At 41.8% G+C, this 15,322-nt stretch overlaps 3 protein-coding genes across 8 annotated transcripts in view; all 3 read right to left on the minus strand.

Annotated features, from left to right (window-relative positions):
• RNF168 (ring finger protein 168) overlaps positions 1-3,382 on the minus strand; it is a 39,996-nt gene extending 36,614 nt beyond the window's left edge. For 3 of the 6 annotated variants that reach the window (XM_027107827.1, XM_027107872.1, XM_027107866.1), the window contains exons 1-2: positions 2,873-3,381; positions 2,448-2,784 (exon numbers count right to left, since the gene is read on the minus strand). In XM_027107827.1, the coding sequence (XP_026963628.1) occupies positions 2,448-2,748 (301 nt within the window). In that variant the 5' untranslated portion in view covers positions 2,749-2,784; positions 2,873-3,381. Of the gene's footprint in view, positions 1-2,447; positions 2,785-2,872 lie in introns of all 6 variants that reach the window. The other 3 variants (XM_027107836.1, XM_027107846.1, XM_027107856.1) reach the window with 3 other exon arrangements.
• A 3,900-nt stretch (positions 3,383-7,282) lies between these two features.
• On the minus strand, positions 7,283-10,881 carry SMCO1 (single-pass membrane protein with coiled-coil domains 1). The gene is made up of 3 exons (XM_027120706.1): positions 10,862-10,881; positions 10,062-10,211; positions 7,283-8,049 (listed from the first exon to the last, which is right to left on the minus strand). Exons 1-3 carry the CDS (start codon positions 10,879-10,881, stop codon positions 7,605-7,607), a joined length of 615 nt encoding a protein of 204 aa, XP_026976507.1. The 3' UTR covers positions 7,283-7,604.
• A 4-nt stretch (positions 10,882-10,885) lies between these two features.
• On the minus strand, positions 10,886-12,203 carry LOC113621118 (nucleophosmin). The gene has a single exon (XM_027107881.1). The coding sequence runs from the start codon at positions 12,099-12,101 to the stop codon at positions 11,217-11,219; it is 885 nt and encodes a 294-aa protein (XP_026963682.1). The 5' UTR covers positions 12,102-12,203; the 3' UTR covers positions 10,886-11,216.
• Between the last annotated feature and the right edge of the window lie 3,119 nt (positions 12,204-15,322).

The following is a 15,322-nucleotide window of genomic DNA, read 5'->3' on the forward strand; positions in this document are numbered from 1 at the left end:
GAGGGGAGGGGAGGGGAGGAGAGGAAAGGAAGAAGCCACATACAAAAGCACAAACAGCTACTATGATTCTACTTATATGAGGTACCCAAAGTAGTCAAATTCATAGAGGCAGGAAGTAACAATGGTGGTTGCCACGGGCTGAAGGAAGAAGGAATTGGGGAACTGTTGTTTAATGGTATGGAGTTTCAGTTTGGGAAGATGAAAAAGTTCTGGAAAGGGATGGTGGTGATGGTTGCACACCTATGTGAACGTACTTAATAACTTGGACTGCACACCTAAAAATCGTTAAAATGGTAAATTTTGTTATGTATACTTTACCAACAATTTAAAAAACACACTAAGCTACCACTTAACACCTCCTAGGATGGCTGTAAAAAAATTAAAAGAAAGAAAAAAAAAAAACCCAGAAAATAACAAGTGTTGGTTAGGATGTGCAGAAATTGGAACCATTACACGTTGTGGTGGGAATGTAAAACGGTGCAGACCTGTGGAAAAGTTTGGCAGTTTCTCAAAAAGCTAAACATAGAATCACCATATGATCCAGCAATTCCACTCCTAGATGTATACACAAAAGAAATGAAAACATATTCAAACAAATACTTGTACATGAATATTCATATCAGCACTGTTCGAACAGCCAAAAGATGAAAACTACCCAAATGTCCATCAATGGATGAGTGAAAAAAATATATCCATAAAATTATACAGCCCTAAAAAGGAAAGAAGTACTGATATAACCTTGTATGAACTTTGGAAGCATTATGCTAAGTGAAAGAAGCCAGACACAACAGATCACATACTGAATGAACACACTTATATGAAAAACCTAGAACAAGCAAATTCATAGAGATTAGAAACTCCGGAAAGGGGGAGGGGAGCGGAAGAGTCATTGCTTAATGGTTGAAGAGTCTGTCTGGGGTAATGAAAAAGTTTTGGAAACACAGTGGTGATGGCTGCAAAACATTGTGAATGTAATTAACAACACTGAACTGTACACTTAAAAATGGTTAAAATGGCAAATTTTATTTACCACAATAAAAAGAATTCCAAAATAAGGCAAGTAGACCAGAGCATAAGCACCACATTCAAAGCCTAAACATGAAACACCGCATGACTTATTGATCACGTGAGTGATCAGGCTGCTAGAGTCCAGTGTTCAGTTTGGAGCATAATGAATAGTACATACTGTGGAGAGCTATGAATAAAAATGGATGAACTAGATGGAACTGGCCACAGAAAGCTATTTTAGGCTCCCAGTGTAACAGGGAAGAGGCAAATCAGACTAGATGTAGGATCTGTTTTTTACTTTAACCTTTGCTTCCTGTTGCTTTTGTTCACTAAAAGGATACTGTCTACACATAATGGCTTGCCTGGGGGAACCCTGCCTCTCTGCCTGAATGTTAAACCAAAGTGCCTTTGCTCAAGGAAACGTCTGGGATATTTGCAAAATTTATGGCTTTTTTACTTTACTTCCTCATCTCCTCCCCCTCTCTGTGCTATAAAAGAAACTGGCATCCAAACCCGGTAAGATGGTTATTTTGAGACTTTAGTCGGCTATCTTCTTGGTCTGCCGGCTTTCCAAATAAACTCGTATTCCTTTCCTCAACACCTCGTCTCTGATTTATTGGCCTGTCGCCAGGGAGCAGAGAGAGCTTGTATACTGTAACACTTGCAAGCTGAAGAATTAAATGAATGGCGATGCACGGCAAGTAAGTTAGAGAAAGTAATTTAAAGTGAAAAAGATATTAACACAAGAATCCAGTAGTTTCCTTACTTCTGCTGTTGCTATACTACACTACTGCTCATCTGTGACTATATAACTTTTCACATGACTTAAGACTCTAGCAGGCAATTCTTTTGTTCTGGGTTTTTTCTTTCCATTTTTAATCCAGCAAATATCAATTGAATACAGCCTGCGCTGTGACAATGAACAAAATCGTGCCACTGACCTTAATCAACATTTTGGGACCCATAAAACCCAAATACCCCTGAAAAATTTAGACAAACACTAACCGGGCTTTCTGTTTTATTCTTTAAAAAAATGGATTAGGGGCTTCCCTGGTGGCGCAGTGATTAAGAATCTGCCTGTCAATGCAGGGGACACGGGTTCGATCCCTTTCGACCCCTGGTCCGCAAGATCCCACATGCCGCGGAGCAACGAAGGCCTCGCACTACTGAGTCTGTGCTCTAGAGCCGGCGTGCCGCAACTATTGAAGCCCGTGCGCCTAGAGCCCGGGCTCCGCAACGAGAAGCCACTGCAATGAGAAGCCCGTGCACCCCAACACAGAGCAGCCCCCGCTCGCGGTAACTAGAGAAAGCCCACACGCAGCCACGAAGACTCAACGCAGCCAAAAAATAATTAATTAATTTAAAAAAATGGATTAGTGGTGATTGGCTTTTAAAAGGATTTTTGATTTTAGATAACAAACGCGCTGGGTTTTACTCACCAATTTCCTCTGATTCTTGCCCAGAGGCTCTCAGCTTGCATTCCTCTGTATAGTGTTTTTGAATTATCTCCCACAGTTCCGTATTGACAAGAGAATTTGTTCGGGTATGGTACCGAGTCCACGAAGAGACCCGGCGGCGACAGAAGGGACAGCACAAATTTGCCTTTTCGACAGTCGATTGGAAGCATGGTTTACAGAGCGTGTGGTTACAAGGGAGTGTCACAGGCTCAATTAGGATTTCCACACAGATCTGGCACTGGCATTCCAACAAGGAAGGGATGGCGTCTTTGGGTACAGCCATTTTAATATGCTAATAAGGCATATTCAACATCAACACCTGAAAGAGAAAGAATCGTATTTCCAGCCCAAGTAAGGAAAAAGCAAATTAACAGTTTTGTGTTTAAATATTATGCTCAGCAGCCTACCAGAATTCAGAGATTGGGAGTATCAAACGTCTTGAAGTAAAAAGATGTTCTGCTGGCAAGGTAAACAGTACGACCCTGGAAGGCGGTGTATTTGTCCATGTTTAAGACAAACATCCGGAAAGAAAACAAATGAACCTTGGCTGCTCCCAGGCGTTAACAACCGCTGCGGCAAGGAGAACGGTGGGCTCTGGCTCTTTGGCGCCGCAGGAGGCTCGCACCAAGTTCCCCTCCTCCCTCTTACCAGGTGAGGATGCTCTCTTAGTTCCAGGCAGCCAAGCCCGAGGCCGCCTAGGCGTGCAACCACCAGGCCACCGCTCGAGAAAGAACGCTGCTTCCCCCCGGACGCCGGGCTCTGCTGGAGCGGGACTCCAGTCTTACCGCTGCTGTGGGGCCGCAAGCGAGCATTTCCCGGGGCTCTGAGTCCACCCCTCGCCTTTCTTCGGTCAGCCAGAAAGCCTCATCTTAGCTGCAGTGCTGTAGCAAACCGACAAGGGCTAGTGACGTCACAGCTGCCCGCCAAAACGGCCCCTCCCACCTTACAGAACCGACCAAGAGCAGAGACGGCTAACATTTGGCCGGGAGGGACTTCCGGGCCTGCGCGCGCGCCGCCCGCCCCGCCCCCCGGGAGAGGGCCCTCCCCTTGCGTCGCAACCCCTGCGGCTCCACTTTTCCCGCGTGATTCTTGCTTCCGGAGGCTGCGGAAGCCCGGCAGTGTCGCAAGGTTAGTGTCTGGGCAGAAAATGGGAAACCTCAAAACAAACTAAAAACCGAATAGTAGTTTAAAAAATTCTTTCCTCAGTACTCCTCAGAATACACTTCTGTTTTCGTTAATTTGTAACTAAGCCTCTTAGGTCGCTTTCCAAAGTTCTTGGAAAAGCGTCTCCGAGAAAGGCTGTGGTCAGAGAATCCACAAACTTGCTGCAGTTTAACAGGCACTTGGGAAACAAACTTTGGTGCTGCTGCCACGATCCTGGGCTTAACTACTTTATTGTTAAATTTCAGTCTAGAGCAGTCAGAATTACAAAGGAAGTCAAAAGGAAAATATTTCATCTTTTTATGCTTTTGGAATAAGTTTTTCTACTTTGGTATTGAGTTCTTTTACTGACAACTGATCCTACTGAATTGAGTTGTATGAAAAAGTAGATTTTGGCTAAGAAAACGGTGGGGATTATATAAAGACTGTGATCTCTAGTACTTAAGAACCAAGCTTCATAGAGACAAAGTAGAGTTATTATTTAATGGATATAGAGTTTCAGTTTTACAGGTTCTGGAGACGGATGGTGGTGATGGTTGCACAATTTTATGAATGTAAATATTTAATACTGCTGAACTGTACACATAAGAATGGTTAAGGTGGTTCTCACTACTGCACTTGACTAGTCTTAAAAAAATAATAAAAAAATTTTTAAATGGTTAAGGTGGTGAATTTTATGTTATGTGTGTTTTACCTCAATTTTAAAATTTTTGGAAAAAAAACAGGTCTGAGTTTTCTGAGGAAATGCTAAATAGCTGTGGACGAAGAGGAAAGAAAGTCACTGTGCATGTAAATAGTCATTAAGGTCTTTTAGGTTTGCTGAGGTCATTTAGGTGCTGGAGATGAGTGGTTTACAGATGAAGGCAAAACTAGGAGGTGTGGATCCTTTCTAGAGGGCTTTGGAAGTTTCGTTTTTTTTTAACTCGAGTTCAAAAAACTGGTTGTCATCCAGTTGTCCATAGTATCAATCCCTTAATTCCAGGCTCCCTAATGTGATCCCAATCTCCTTTTCCTGTGGAATCTCCTATTATTCTTTTAAACATTCAGTTATGATCTATTCACTGTCATACAAATCTTGTGTTTTGGGGCCATTGCTTGAAATCTCAGTTCATCCTAAATGAGTTGCTTCGTGGCTTTGCCTCCTTCAAGGATCAGTTCAAGGCACTTCCTCTAGGAGATATTTCTCCACCACACAATGATACCCCTCCTCTGAACTCACTCATTTGTATATTGCCTAGTGATTATGGGGTTTTTTGTAATCTTATTTTAACTCTTGCATTTTGATTTCTATTTTCCGGTACCTGTGTCTTGTGTAATGGATACATTTTATGTGCTTCCTCAGATTTCCCTGGCCTCGTTTACTTTGCGGACCCACAGTCCTTTCCTCTGCCTGGGGCTGACCAGTTGCATTTCTGGAATCTCTGGCTTCTCCTGCCACTTCTGGGATTCTGTGAAACACTGCACTGAACAATGCAGTCACTGGCTTCCCAGTGGCTGCTAGGAGGGCTTAGATGATGCATCCTGGAAGTATGAGGGGGTCACTCCCCACAGAGCCAATTTTGACCAATTGAAAACAGTAGACTTTGTGAGCACAACAGAGAAATTTTCCTTCCTTCTTCCTATTGAAACCAAGCCCCTCTAAAATCGAGTTTCCCTGCCAAGTTTATGATTAACCTCTCTGTAGAAAACTTTATTCCCTTTTTTGTTCCAGTAGGATTGAGGAGTATCAAAGAAAAGGGGGGATTGAAACCAAGCAGGACCCTGCAGGGCCCTTCTGGCTACAAAGGCCCCTCCATGTTTCCTGTTTCTTGTAGGAAACAAAGGCTTTTGTTTCCTAGCCCTTCCCTGAGTTCCAAAGAGCAGACTCAAGCCGTTACAAATTAGGGAAGGGAGGAAATGCAGAAACAAAGGAAAAGCAGCCGAGTAGAAAAATTAATAATAGGTTAAACAATACTTCAGTGATAAAACACTCCTAGTTCCTTCTCAAGGGATGTACAAAACGATCTGATGTATATCTTTTGAGTTGTTCTGAAGAAATTAAGGCTCACCCCACCCAGGTGGAGGATGGTGACTACATGCTGATCATAAACACTAGACCCTAAACTTGTACAAATCGGTTGATGATTAAGATTCCGGAAACATCACCCTGTTACCTCACAACCAACCAATCAAAAGAAAATCTGTGAGCTGCAACCCTCACATCAAAAGGTGCCTTTAAAACCCTTCTCTGGAAGCCACAGAGGAGTTCCTGTCGTCTTTCCAGCACTAGCTGCCCGTTCTCTTTGCTTGGTGCCCTGCAATAAACGCTGCACTTTCCTTCAACACACCCCCATGTCAGTAGGTTGGCTTTGATGCATGGCGGGCAAACAGACCAAGTTTGGTTCAGTAACACTTCCAACACATGGTTTCTCTCTCTCTCTCTTTTTTTATTTGGCATGGTGTCTCTAAACAATGTGTCTGGAGAAGGACAAGACTGAGTGCATGGATCTAGCAAGCAACTTATTGTCAAGGAGGAGCCAGCAAGGTAACACATCATCTTGTATTACTTCTCATCCTTCTCTGCATAACAGCCTTCCAAAGTGTTACTCATTCTGGTTGTCCTGAATTTGTACCTCCCAAATAAAGCGTCAGTGTTTAACTTTTACCTGTAGGGCAGGATCCACATTTTAAAATGTTTCTGTTATTCACACTACCTAGTGCATGGCATTTATTCAAAAAATATTATAGGGCTTCCCTGGTGGCGCAGTGGTTGAGAGTTCACCTGCCGATGCAGGGGACACGGGTTCGTGCCCCGGTCTGGGAAGATCCCACATGCTGTGGAGCGGCTGGGCCCATGAGCCATGGCCGCTGAGCCTGTGCGTCTGGAGCCTGTGCTCCGCAACGGGAGAGGCCACAGCAGTGAGAGGCCCGCATATCGCAAAAAAAAAAAAAAAAAAAAATTATAAATAGGACTTGCCTGGTGGTCCAGTGGCTAAGACTCCACGCTCCCAGTGCAGGGGGCATGAGTTTGATCCCTGGTCAGGGAACTAGATCCCACATGCCGCAACTAAGAGTTCGCATGCCGCAACTAAAGATCCCACACGTGGCAACGAAGGTCCCACATGCCACAACTGAGACTTGGCACAGCCAAATAAATAAATTTTTTTAAAATTATAAATATATGGTCAGTGTGTGAGAATTCCCTTTCTAGTACAAGTAACTATGGAACTGTACTAGAGAGAAAATGCACATCAACATACAAAATATATTAGATGTTTTATTTATTTATTGCTTTTAGTACATACATTCACATGGTTCAAAATTCAAAAAGTACAAATAGATTAACATTGAAATGACTTCCTCCTACATTTGATCCCTAGCTTCTCAGTTTTCTTCCCTAAGAAAACCAATGTTACCACTTTTTAATGTATTTCTCCAGAAGAAGTTTATGAAGTTTATAGATATAGTAGCCTATATGTTTGTTTTTGCCCGTTTTTTCCATTTAGCAATATATATTGGAAATGAATATTTTATTTTATTTTTTTTATTTTTTATTTTTTTGTGGTACGCGGGCCTCTCACTGTTGTGGTCTCTCCCATTGCGGAGCACAGGCTCCGGACGTGCAGGCTCAGCGGCCATGGCTCACGGGCCCAGCCGCTCCACGGCATGTGGGATCTTCCTGGACCGGGGCACGAACCCGTGTCCCCTGCATCGGCAGGCAGACTCTCAACCACTGCGCCACCAGGGAAGCCCTGGAAATGAATATTTTAAAACAACACATCTTGGTGATAACTGCATATTACTATACGATTACATGAAGAGCTTCTTCATTCTCTTGTATTGCTACACAGAAAGTATCCACTGTATCAGTATATCATAATCTAACACTCTCCTCACTTTTGCTATAAAAATAACCCTGTAATAAGTTGCATGTATGTATTTTTTCCCATTTGCAAGATAAATTACTAGAAGCGTAATCTCTGGGTCTAGGGTAACAGGTTAGCTTTTGGCTGATGGTATCAACTCTTCTAGGGATGACTTTTGCTCTTCAGGGGCCCTTACTGCTTTTCCCTTCTCAATGACCTGAACAGCCTTTAGCAAACCATCCTGCAGAGCCTGGTTCTTTACCATATTAGTGATCATGAAATTGACATCTTTTATATACATTTGCCTTACTTTAGCAATGTAGTGTTCTGCCTTGTTACCATGTGCTACAAAGAAGGTGCACAGTGCTGTGATATCTTCTTCTTGCATCCCATGCTCCTCCAGAACAGACTCCCATACAACTCTAATGCGCTTGTTCTTGACTTTTCGTCTAAGGATGGAGGCTAAGGTGGGAAGACCTCTCACCAGATCTGGCAGCTTCTCAAGCACACGAGTGTGCAAGCGGATGAGTACTTCAATGACGTAGCTGTATAAAATATTCAATTCCATTGGAGTGAACCTACAAAAAATGTGGAGAGCTTCTTAAGCATTAGAACTCTTTACATACAAACATAAAATGAATATTCTTAGGATAATTCAAAGAAGTATAAACCTACTAGGAGAACTGTAAGCAGATACGGTAGGAGGTCCCCAGAGAAAGAGAACCAGGCATGGCTCTCTTGACATAACAGAAGCCATTTTTTGTTTGTTTGTTTGTTTTGTGATATGTGGGCCTCTCACTGTTGTGGCCTCTCCCGCTGCAGAGCACAGGGTCCCGACGCGCAGGCCCAGTGGCCATGGCTCACAGGCCCAGCCGCTCCGCGGCATGTGGGATCCTCCTGGACTGGGGCACGAACCCATGCCCCTGCATCGGCAGGCGGACTCTCAACCACTGCTCCACCAGGGAAGCCCAAGAGAAGCCATTTTTGACCTAAGCCATTTTGTGATCTAAGCCTGGCCACAGTGCTTGACCTTGAACAGGTCTCAGTAATTCATGATCTTAATGGTAAGTGAGGGAATGCAGGGACAAAGGAAAAGCTGTCAAGAAAAAGTAGTTTAGTGATAAGAGTCCTAGTTCCTCCTCAAGGGATATATGTAACAATCTGATACATATCTTTTGAGTTCTGCAGGAACTGAGGTCCCCACCCAGTGGAAGATGGAATAATGATGTTGACCTTTTCTGACCCTTATGACTTCAGTCAACTAAAGCTTGGACTCTGTCAACCTTTGCCCCAATTCGCTGCTGAGTTCTCCTCTATTCAAGCCCCTTCATGATTATGCATGTACCCTTAGCTTAAAACTTCCCCAGTTCTGTTGTTTGGGAAGACGCTGCTTTGGGGAAGATCCCTGGTGTTTTCCTTACTTGCTGCAAGTAATACATCCTTTCTTGTCCCGGTCTTTGGCTTGGTTGTCTTTTGGTTCAATGCCCACCAAGAGTTGAACCCAGTTTTCAGGTAAGAACCAGCTGTTGCAGTTTAGAAAATGCTTACTTTAGAAATAGGGCCTGCCAGTGTTCATAGTAGTTATTTACAATAGCCAAGACATCGAAGCGACCTAAGCGTCCATCGACCAATGAATGGATAGAGAAGATGTGATACATATATACAGAGAAATGTTACTCAGACATAAAAAAGAACAAAATAATGACACTTGCAGCAACATGGATGGCCCTAGAGATTATCATAATTAAGTCAGACAAAGACAAATGCCACATGATATCACTTATATGTGGAATCTAAAAAAATTATACAAATGAACTTATTTACAAAACAGATTCACAGACATAGAAAACAATTTTACAGTTACCAGAGGGGAAGGGGAGAGAGAGAAATTAGGAGTTTGGGATTAACAGATACACACTATTAAAAGAATTAAAAAAAAAAAAAGAAATAGGGCTTGCTCTAAACTGGATAGCTTAGATCTCAGGCCACTCATACTGTAAGTTTCTCCATGGCAGAGGAGTTATATTATCCATCTCTATGTTAGTAAGACTTTGGCAAGCAAGGGACTCTGAGATGTGTACCACAGTTCTGGCAAATAAACAGGTGCTCAAATTAATCTCTTTTGAATGAATGAGCTTAAGAAAATGTAACTTCTTCACAATCCATTGTTGGAACCATATTAAGAAACCCAATTTTAGGGACTTCCCTGGTGGCACAGTGGTTAAGAGTCTGCCTGCCAATGCAGGGGGCACGAGTTCGAGCCCTGGTCCAGGAAGATCCTACATGCTGCGGAGCAACCAAGCCTGTGCGCCACAACTACTGAGCCTGCGCTTTATAGCCTGTGAGCCACAGCTACGGAGCCCATGTGCTGCCACTACTGAAGCCTGCGTGCCTAGAGCCCATGCTCCACAACCAGAGAAGCCCCTGCTTGCTGCAGCTAGAGAAAGCCCATATGCAGCAATGAAGACCCAGCACAGCCAAAAATAAATAAATAAATTTATTTAAAAAGAAAAGAAACCCAATTTTAGAATGACCACAGCAAGCTCTCACAAAACCACAAAATTCCACTGATTTCTGATTGGATACTCACTTGAATGACAGAACTGCTGTCCACAGCTCATCTTGGGCAGCTTGGTTTGCCAGAGTCTTGCTATGATGTTCAAATTTCTGTGTCAGATTATCCTTGGTGAAGTCCAGTTCTTTAAACTGTGCTTCTAATGCTTGGAGTTTGTGGCCTACTCTATAGGATAAAAGAATCAAGGGTTAATTTAGGTCAGGGCACAAAACTAAGGTTCTGTCTTAATATAAGGCTATAATACATTGTTTATAACCACTATCAAATTTGAGTAGCTATTTACATTTTAAGATTATGAACAGTTGTTCCCATTTGCTGTTCTCTCTAGTCATCATCCTAGTTCTGGCATTCCTTATATTGCCAAACATGTGAATTGTCTAATTACCTCAATTACATGCCATGTCTTGTCTTCGTACCATACTTTATACGTTAAAAAATATTTTATACAAGCTTTAATTTGATTCTCACAACAACCATTAGAAGTAAAGCAGTCATTTTTACTATTTACGGATAAAGAAATTGAGTCTCAAAGAGTTACTTTTTAATGATCTAAGTTGTAAGCTCTTGGAGGGAGAGGATCAGAGACTATTTCTTGGACATCTTTATGCCTGTCCCCCAATACCTATAAGAGGCCTTACACAGAAGTAATACAACGTGTCTCCTATGATTGACATTTTTGATGTTAGTGAAATGCTAAGCAGTGTAACAGCAAAAGGGGGATCTGAGTAGCTCTGAACAGCCCTGATCGTTAGAGGGCGCTGTGGCACCAAAATTATGTCTAACTGAACCACAAAGAATTGAACCACACAACTCACTTACCTGAAGCCACCCACATTGTCTTTTTTTTTTTTTTACTGTATTAAAATACTGAGTTTATTTCACATGTATATTTTTGTCTCCCCACCATTTCCATTTGTCTGACCACCACTACTACTATGTCCTATCATAACATTCCATACATACTTAAAACCAAGCAAAGGGTGGAGTTCCATCTTTAAAAACTAAACAGGCATTTTGGATAACACATTCTTGGCAATGGAACCTGGACAACATTTATCAGATACGGTAGGGAAAGTTCTCACTCTGCATTATAAAAAGGACAGCCAGATATCAACTGTTACAGAAATGAAATAAGACGGAAAATTTTAACAAACTGTTTAAACTATTTTCTTAAAGAGACTTCCTCCACTGCCAGAGATCTTGAATAGCCTCCTGGTCAGTCATCCGGAAACAATTCTTCACATAATTGATGAATTTGGCTTCCACTTTGGGAAGGGAACCACCTTTTTCTATACTTGCTTGCATTTTTGCTTTAATGTCTTCTACAGAGCTAGGTCCTTTCGGTGTTTTAGGAGTTTTTTCCTGTTTTTTGAAGGATTCTTGACCTTTTGATCTTGGTGTTGATGGTTTTGAGTCTTTTCCATTCTGGTTTGATTTTTGTGCATTTTTGGCTGGAGTATCTCGTACAGATTTCTTTACTGGAGCTTTTTCTTCAGCTTCCTCATCATCAAAGTCATCATCATCATCATCTTCATCATCATCGTCGTCGTCATCATCATCATCTTCATCTTCATCAGCAGCAAGTTTTACTTTTTTCTGTGGAACCTTGCTACCACTTCCAGGGGCAGAACGCTTTCCAGATATACTTAGGAGCTTCACATCCTCCTCCTCTTCATCTTCTGACTCTGCATCTTCCTCCACAGCTACTAAGTGCTGTCCGCTAATATGCACAGGCCCTGAACCACACTTCAACCGTAAGACCACAGGTGGTGTTATTTCAAAGCCCCCAAGGGAAACCGTTGGCTGCACAGACATTTTCAAAGTTGCCAGTGTTACTTTAATTGGACTGCCTTCATAATTCATTGCCTCTGCTTCGACAATGTGCAATTCATCCTTTGCACCAGCCCCTAAACTGACCGTTCTTAAAGATAACTGGTGCTCATTTTCATCATTATCCACCTTAAAGTGATAATCTTTGTCGGCCTTTAGTTCACAACCGAAAAGATAGTTCTGGGGCCTCAGGGGGCTCATGTCCATGTCCATCGAATCTTCCATGGGTTGGTGGCACGCACTTCGGTGGGAGAGAAAGTGGACGGAGATAAAAGACTACCGCTCGAAGGAACAGTCACGCAGGACGGAATCAGACCAGGGCCCACATTGTCTTTCACGAAGGAAATGATACGCACACAGCCAGTTCCCCGAGTTTCTATGTCCCCAGTCACCCGAATACTGTTGTGGTTGCCTAGGATTCTATCCTTGACCATTTTCTCTTCTTGGTCTTTATTTTCTCCCAAGGCTAATTTAGCTTCAGGTACGACCCCTCTCCTAAGCTCTAGACCTGTATATTCAACTATGTTTTGCACATCTCCACCTGGATGGTGATGTCAAATTCAACTGTCTTAAGCTGAATCTACTAAGTCCCTCCTCCCTCCTCTCGCACCCCATCTTCAGAAATTTCGGCAATGGAATTTTCTCATTGCTTTGGATTCTATTTACATATAGATAAGGCTCTGTACGAAATGTGCATTTTTGTAGTATAGGCCTGCATGACCTAATATGCCAGTAATCTCTGTCTGCAAGTCAAAACTATGATATCTGGCAAAGTCTCTGTATTAACTTTTAGACCTTTAAGAAGATATTGCTTTTAGGTCATCTCCAGCTTGAACCCTAGAGGTAAACTCTAGCTTGTCATTCAGTATAAAGGTTTACAATTGGAGCATTTCTTTGGAATCTTTTCACCAAAAGGCATTCCCGATCATTCCACATAAATCCTAAACAACATGTCTGCAAATCTGCGTTTCTACTACAATTCTCCAGCTCAGTTAATGGCATCACCATCTACCCAATTCCTCGAACTAGAAATCTCAGAATAACTCACCATTTTTTCCCTTTCTCTCCATCAGCGTGTCTCTAATCTATCCCGTCCTCTCTATCTCCAGTAAGCCAGTTAATCGCCATCTTTCACTTGGACCTAGGATTACAGTAGTCTAACTTGATTCCTCCTTTTCACGTCCAATCCATTCTCCAGAGATATTCTTCTAAAACACAATTCTGATTTTATAATTTGACTATTATATACGTTTTATGCTGCCGACTTGCCCAGTGATATTGCTGGAGCCAAGTTGGATTTCCTCAGCAGGAAACAGGCTCTTTGCCCTTCGCCCCCATCTTCTACCAGTTCTCTCACACATCCTAGTCACCAGTCATATGAGACATCTAGCTGCTGACAGAATACCGTATGCGATTCCAAGCTTCTATGCTTCCACGTACTGTTTCCTCAGCCTAGAATTCCTTACCGTATTTTTATTTCTTGTAAACTCCTACTCACACTTTCAGATCCAGCCTAAATGTCCCTCTATGAAGGGTTCCCTTTCCTAGTGTCAAAGGCAAAATTCATTCCTGTCTTCATATTCTCATAGCCCTTTAGGAACATCACCATTATAATGTCAGTCACATTAAATTGTAAGCATTTTTGAATACTTCTGTTATTCCTAAGGCTGTGAGCTCCTTGAGGGCAGAAACCACATGTTACTTATTTTTGCAAACCTGTTATATAGCACATGCATTAATTGAATGGAATTATAGCATCTGGAAGTAGATTTTTCTTTATTATTAATTGACATTTTTTGAACCTGAACACGTTAACAGAGAAAGAATTCTAATTAGCATGTCCATAGTTCTTTGCTTATTTTTATTCTTCATTCTTCTCTTACTCATCTTCCCAGAAAAGCAGACCCATGCTTGCTCCCTCCCTGTAGCCATTAGCAACCTTTTCATTGCCTCCTTTAAGGATATCAGGGTTGTGGTTTCATTGTTCATCTTCTTAAGGCAAAATGAAAAAGAAAACAAGCAAAACAAAAACCCAATAGAGGTTTGAATCCAGGGTTTTCTGCTCTCTTCCACTCAGCAACAGGCAGCAGCAGTGTGAGTATTCGATCTAAATTCTGCCTGAAAGGTCACTCAGTACAAGAAGCTTTTAATAGCTTGTACATCCAAATATAGTTTCAAAGGGCTGATCCTATGAACACAGGTGTCCTGGGATACACTATAATATTTGCCTTTGAAAAGTGACCATAGGTCATCAACCTAGTACAACAGCCAGATGTAATTGTGGCTCTGTGTATATTCTGGTAAATGGATATACGGGTACACAATGTATACATATACTAGGATTAAATTTAATGGAAATATTACTCTCTAATTTTAAGAGCTTAATTTTTCACTTATAATCTCAATTAGGTTTAAAGAAGCCCCAGACTTTTTATGATGTATTACATCAATGCAAAAAAATCCGACCATCCTTAGAAACTTATATTTATTGTAGTATTAGATTAGGTATTGGAAATAAAAACAGACATAAAACAGGATTCCTGAATTCAAGGGGTTTAAATACTAACTGGGGAGATACTTAAAAGATAATATATACTTAAAAGAAAATATATATAAAATGTGTGCTGAGTAGATACAGACTGTAAAAATCATAGATGATGAGAGAGTAGGTCACTGAAGCCTTGGATAACTGAGAAGCACTCACATTGAAGGTGGGATTTGGTCTTGGCCTTAAAGGAAATGTAGGTCTCTGATTATCAGAGAAGAGAGAGAAGAACATTACAAACTGGAGAAACTGTGTGGGTAAATTCACAGGGGTGGTTGGCAAGTACATGATGTGGTCAGGGAACAATGAGTGAGTATTTTGTTGACGTTCTCTCAACAAAAGATTCATGTGAGAAAAAGAAAAACGACACAAGCTGGTAAAAGTCAGGTCATGGATTTATTCATTCATTGAATAATTTATTTACTTATTCAATATTTGCTGAACACCATAAATATAAATTGAATGGGCAAAACCTATGAATGAATGATCAGCACTATCCCAGGTATTAGGAATAAAATGAGTAAGGCAAAATCCTTGCCCTAAGAAGCATACTAGTAGGGAGACTGAAAACGAGGATTGCAAAAGGGTTCTAGCCAGCCTGGTAAGCAGTTTGGACGTATGTGAGGTGTTGGTTCTGTAAGTTATTCTAGCACTGGTGTTTAAGATGGATCCAAATGGGAATGAAACCAGAGGCAGAGATGTCCCTCAGGAGACTGGTATCACAGTCAGATGTGAAGTGATGAGATTACAATGTCTGTCCTTGGAGTGAAAAGGGAAAGGGACAGACCTGAGAGACAGTATGAGTCCCCAAGGCCTCCTGGGGGTTGGAGTCAGTAAGTCTCACATGAATTTTCAGAAAAGTTTGGGTGTCCTAAGGGAATCAAGTCCTTCCTTGCCTCAG

Source organism: Aethalodelphis obliquidens, unplaced genomic scaffold (genome assembly GCF_003676395.1).
Source record: "Aethalodelphis obliquidens isolate GAN/ISIS:26980383/991018 unplaced genomic scaffold, ASM367639v1 scaffold1, whole genome shotgun sequence".
NCBI classification, from domain to species: Eukaryota; Metazoa; Chordata; class Mammalia; order Artiodactyla; family Delphinidae; genus Aethalodelphis; species Aethalodelphis obliquidens.